The 6,162-nt window shown below is 36.2% G+C and overlaps 1 protein-coding gene across 1 annotated transcript in view; it reads right to left on the bottom strand.

The window, feature by feature from the left end:
* The window catches only part of LOC102820335 (receptor expression-enhancing protein 3-like), a 139,925-nt gene that overhangs the window by 78,649 nt on the left and 55,114 nt on the right, over positions 1–6,162 (bottom strand). The window contains exon 2 of the mRNA XM_006835813.1: positions 1,033–1,105. Within this exon, the coding sequence (XP_006835876.1) occupies positions 1,033–1,105 (73 nt within the window). The remainder of the gene's footprint in view (positions 1–1,032; positions 1,106–6,162) is intronic.

Genomic DNA, 6,162 nt, shown 5'->3' with positions numbered 1-6,162 from the left:
GGCTTGCAGGGTATACCCTTTGGTTGGTTGATGATGCATGGAGGGGATTGTAACCATGGCAATGAAATTATATACGATAGGATGAATGTAAATCTAATGTTCTCCCATGTAAACTATTGCATAATTCATAATGAAACATTAAAAAACAAAAGGGAATGAGGTATTGCTTTAAGCTACAGTGTAAATGAGTCTCAAAAACATAGTTAAGTGAAAAAAGCATGATGCAAAGGTCACATACTGTATGATTCCATTTATATGAAGTATCCAGAATATGTAGACACATGAAGCAGAAAACAAATCAGTGGTTGTTAAGTGGTGGCTGGAGACAGAGTAAATAAAGGGTAGCTTCACAATGGATCATTGTAATAAAGTGCTGTCGAGTCAGTTCCGACTCATAGTGACCCTGTATAGGGTTTCCAAAGAGCAGTTGGTGTGTTTGAACCGCCAACCTTGGGGTTAGCAGTTCAGTGCTTACCCTGTAGCACTACACCTGGACTTTATATTGGAGTGAAAAAATGTTTTGGAATGAGATTGAGATGGTGTTGCACATGTTATAAATGTCCTCAGTGCCATGAAATCGTTCACTTTTAACTGGTTAATTTTATGTTCATGTAAATTGCATCTGGAGGTGGGAGGGAGTCCCTTCCACTGATGTGCAGTACTTCTGCTGATTATATACCAATTTATCAGGTTAAAAACAAACATGCAAACAACCACTCCTAAAAACCCTAAATATACTGGCAATTACAGAGTAAATGCAGAGCTATCTCCAGTTACTCATCGTGGGAACCACACATATACTTATCTGCCAATGCCAGTGAACTATTTTTGAAAGTCCACTTTTGAGATGTCTTCAAAATTAAAATTTTTAAAAAGACTGATTTTATTACTTCACATTTATTTTTCATTACTTCACATTTAAACCATTGTTTTAACCTAAAATATTACAGCTGTTTCTAAAAGAATTATGGTTTTTCTGAGTGTATCATTAAACAGTAAGTCTGAATTAAGGCCTCACAAAACTATACTTACATATTCTTTCACATTTTTTGTTTTCACAGCTTTGTATGAATAATATGCAGGATAAAGCATTCCAAACACCAACCTAAAAGTAAAACACAGGGGAAGACAAATGAACAAAACAATGATTTTAACAGCTCATGAAAACTACTAATAGAAGAGAAGAAATTACTTGGAAAACTCACAACATTGTCAATTTGTGTGCTTGACAATTCGTGTATTAATTAGACACACTAAGAAAAGCAAAGGTAAAATTCAGTCTTGTTTTACAAAGAGTTGATTCCAATATTTAGTTCATATGAATAAAATATTTAAGCTTTGAAAAGACATTAATATTTAAATCTTTTTTCCCCTTATCACAAAAAAATTCTGTGATTTCTTGAAGAACATTTGGAAAATGTAGAAAGTCACCAAGAGTGAAATTTGTCCCAACCCTACCAGTCAGAGATAACCACAGGGAACATTTTTATCTATATGTGTAATATATCTAAAAGGCACAAATGTGTGGTAATGAAAGTGTAGTCCCTTCACTGTCATTAGCTTAAAAACCATTGGCTTCTAAACCTGATGATGGGGCTATGAAGCAATACTTGATATATTTATTATAATATGTACTGCAAGAACTCTTCAAGCCATTTACAAAATGACTCCAAATCACAAAAGGAACTTAATACCATCTCTTAAGATGATTTCTTCAAATCCCAGATCCACTAGATGGGCATGCACATATAATGACAGGATATTCACGGGACTGCATGACAAAGTATACATGTTTTACAACTGGCATTTTCATGTGCCCTCTGTTGAAATTTGTCTGATGCTTTCCACATGATTAGACTAGGGTTAGGAGTTTGGGATGGAAAACCACAGAGGCAGAGTACAATTTTCATAACACCATGAGCACATGCTAGCAACATGAATTATCACTGTTGAAGCTAATCTTGATCACCAGGCTTGAGGTAGTGTTTCTAAGATTTTGCCACTGTAAGGGTCCTCCCTTTCCCCCTCTTTCCATACTGTACTCTTTGGAAGGAAGTCATTAATTGCAGGCCAACCTTTAATGACTGGAGAGTTATGCTCCTCCTCCTTGAGGGAAGATGATCTACACAAATTATTTGGAATTCTCCTGCATAGCAGATGTGTCTATTCTTCCCCCAGGTAATTATTCAGTTATTTATATCAGTATGAATGCAGGGATATTTATTTTTACTTTAGGTTATAGTCCAAAACTACTGTATTCTGTTGTTCAATGCTTTGGTCTTTGGGAGATCTTTCAGCTGGTTACTATTGCCGACTCCACGGCACACAACAATAACAATTGTTACTGTTTGATCTTGTTCATTCATTTTTGCTGAAATGCATATACTATGTATTTGGGAATGTTTATATTCTGTTTGTATTTTTAATAAATCTTTCCAGCCCTGAGAAATTATGTATCTATCTATCTATGTATAGATGTATCTACAAGAGCACAATTCCCAGGTCAGCTATGTGTTCATGCTGACACAAAGCATGTATGATCCCATAGTTAGTCAATACAATTATGTTTTGCATATTCAAGTTAACAGTTTTAATCTACTTTGCATTTAATTTATAATTTGAACTAAATCAATGTATCATCTTCCACATTCTCATACAGTTTGGTACCACAGATTTAAATTCAACATAAGAATCTTTATTTCTACCTCTGGCTGGATGTTTGATTCTCCCGTCAATATTCATCCCATCAGTAACTCACTCCTGATGGTTCTTCCTTGGTGAGAGTACATGCATCCATCTCATTCTTGTTTACAAACCTGTGATCAATGATACCTTTGGGCTCATGCCATCCCAACATTTTCCTCTGGCTCCACTGTTAAGACTAATGCTTTTTCTTTTTTGAAACTTTTCATCGTGAATTGAGTGAAAGTTTACAGAGCAGGTCATCCGTTTTACATTCAACGAGTCCTACACTTTCTTTCCGCTCAATGATTGCGGTCCCCTCCATGTAACAAGTTATCTCACTTCCTCCCTGTGTTTCCTATTTCCATCCTACCTTCTTCCCAACCCTTCTCAACTTTGTCTAGGGTAAATGACCTTGAATCATTGATCATTCCATGGTGAACTAGCATTATCGTCCCTCCTATATTACATACCTATTTACCGCTTGACTGATAATTGGGTCACAAGGGTGAGTTCTGTTCCAGATCAAGGGCTATAGTCTCAGATTTCTCCCATCTCTTTCTGACGACTGGTCTTTTTTTTTTTTTTAAATGACTGAGTTTTATTCTACATTTTCTCCTACTCTCTCTGGGACCTTCAAAAGTGATTCCTTTCAGAGCAGTTGGCAATGGTAGCGAGTCACCATCTAATTCTTCTGGTCTCAGAGTTGTGGCGACTGATGCTCATGTGTTCCATTAGACTAATCTTTTTAATATACCCCCTTTCTTAAAGACTACAATAACTGGCCTCCTTATCTCCATGCCAACCTGTCCATGTAGGAGCTTATCAGAACATAATGTGAACACAGTTCTTTATACAAACCATCTATTCCAACATGGTTTCCTCAGTATGCCTAGTGTATTTCTACTTAATCCCTGGAATGTACTCTTCTTGTCTAGCACGCCTTGCTCCCTCCCCACATTTATTCCTCCCCTCTTCCCATCCTTTTTTTTCTATCTTTTATCCTCAATGTTCAATTAAATAAAATCTTTTCATCAACATCCAACCTTCCACCATAGGCTGTGTGTGTGTGTGTGTGTGAATTGAGCGAAAGTTTACAGGGCAAATCATCAGTTTTACATTCAACAAATCATACACTTTGTTTCATTACAATGATAATAATCCCCCTTCATGTACCATCAGTTAACAGTATTTCTCTTTATTTATTTTAGCTATTTTTTTTTTTTTCTTTAAACACTCAGGCATATATAATAATTTACACCACCAAAGGGCACATTTTGCAAGGCTGCCTCCTGGCTGCCAGTTTGTAGTCCCTCTCTTTCCATGAATCTAGAGTCCTCAGCTGCTCCCACTCTCCATGTCCCCATCTCTTGCTGCATCTCAACCACCACAGACTTTGAAACTACATTGTATATTCTAATATTTAGGAGTTTGTCAGGATTTAAAATTTAACATATTCAATTTAAAATCGTTTGATGTATTTTAATGTCTATTCCAGTATGTGCTCTGTGCTATTTGATGCTACACATACAATACTCTCTCTTTGTTTTTCAAACTTCGAACAAAATAAGTCAAGCAAATACATGCAATACCCCTAATACTTAATTGACTCTCTTATATGAGTATAGAAAACAATAATATGTTGTATTTGGAAAGATTAAATGCCTTAATGAATAGTAGAACCATTTTAAGGACCTCCATTATAACATTATATGTTATTACTACCCCAATGTGAGTATTACTTGGTGATTTATTACTAACATCTGTAATATTTTAAAGACATTTTTGGTTTATTCTATTGAACGCTGGAGTCTCCTGTAGCTGTTTGCAACTTGGGAGGCCAGGCCTAAGGCCAAATTATGAGCACAGTGTATAAAATCAAAATAGTTTATTTTAGAAGGCCACCTACAAGATAAACTCATGTTTTATAAAGAAACTACTTGCTGCAAATAAACTTCACCTATAAATTTGAATATTGTTTCAGTTATAGAGGCAGGAAGAAATCCCTTATTCATTTCCTCTTAGTCTTATTTCTGCCAGAAGACGGGAAAACTGCCAAAGTATTCATGACATCCCTCTCCCAAAATCCAGTGAGGTTGCCTATTGGAATGTGTAAATACTGGCTGTTCTCAATAATTTATGCTCTTTTAAAACAGGGGGAAAAAAATCACTCATGAGAATGTAATAGAGGAGCAGATCCTTGTCTCTTTTTCACATATGGACAATTCTTAAAATAGTTATTTTTTGGATACATTTTCAGCCATAATCCATCCTTCACTAAAATTTCTTTAGAGAACTATAGGTGTTTGAAGTAGCATGTTGGGAGTAGTAATATCATTAAAGGATAAAATTTATACACACAATATCATAAACGATAGATGAAAACTTCTTTGTTGGATTAAGATGCTAACAAGAGCTAACTGTAGAATTGTTGGAAAATGCAGGAAACAATCGAGATGAAAATAAGTCACTGCTATTCTATTACTGAGTGAACTATCTATTTTGTTAATGCTTTTTTTTTCAAAGATTTAAACGTTTTCAACTTTAATCAGCCTTTTCATAAGTCTGATAAAGCACATTCCCTCAAATGCTTTAAAACTACACACACACAAAGTTAATTTACATTTAAACAGGTTACAAGGCTCTAATGCCAAGGGTTTAAACTTTTAAAATCTATTATCCTTATTTAAAAAACATATTATAATAATATAATAAAAACAAAACAAGACCCACTGAGTCAATTCCGACTCTTAAGGATGTAGTATCTGAGAGAATGTAAATTTTAACAGGAGTAGATAGCCTTTCATCTTGTCCCCACAAAGTGGCTGGTGAATTTGAACTATCAACCTTGGGGTTAGCAGCCCAGTGTTTATCCTACAGCACCACTATATACTCGTCTGTTAGTCCATCAGTTTGTGGTAATGTCATGGTCTGTGCATTGCTATGATGCTGGAAGATGGTGTTGTTGTTGTTAAGTGCTATCAAGTCGATTCTGACCCCATAGCGACCCTATAAAGGGTTTCGGAGGAGCAGCTAGTGAGCTTGAACCACCGACCTTGTGGTTCAATGGCTTCGCAGTCTGGTGCATTAACTCACAGTGCCACACCAGGACTCCATGATGCTGGAAGACAGGCCACCATTATTTCAAATATCACCAGGGTTACTCATGTTGGGCAGGTTTCAGCAGAGTTTTAGGACCAAGACAGAGTATGAAGAAAATCCTTGTGATCTACTTTTGAAAATTAGCCAGTGGAGCCTTATGGCTCACAACAGAATACAGTTGTGCTAGAAGATGAGCCTCCTAGAATGGAAGATGAAACACTCAGCAGCTGCAACAATGAACTTGAGCCTACCATAGATGATGAAGATGGCACAGAACTGGGCAATGCTTTGTTCTGTTGCCCAAGGGGTCACCATGACTTCACAGCAACCAACATAACCTATCACCTAGTTTTAAGAATACTAACAGAAGGAATATGT

Source organism: Chrysochloris asiatica, unplaced genomic scaffold, assembly GCF_000296735.1.
Source record: "Chrysochloris asiatica unplaced genomic scaffold, ChrAsi1.0 scaffold00020, whole genome shotgun sequence".
NCBI lineage: Eukaryota > Metazoa > Chordata > Mammalia > Afrosoricida > Chrysochloridae > Chrysochloris > Chrysochloris asiatica.
This window is presented reverse-complemented; position numbering and strand designations above follow the sequence as displayed.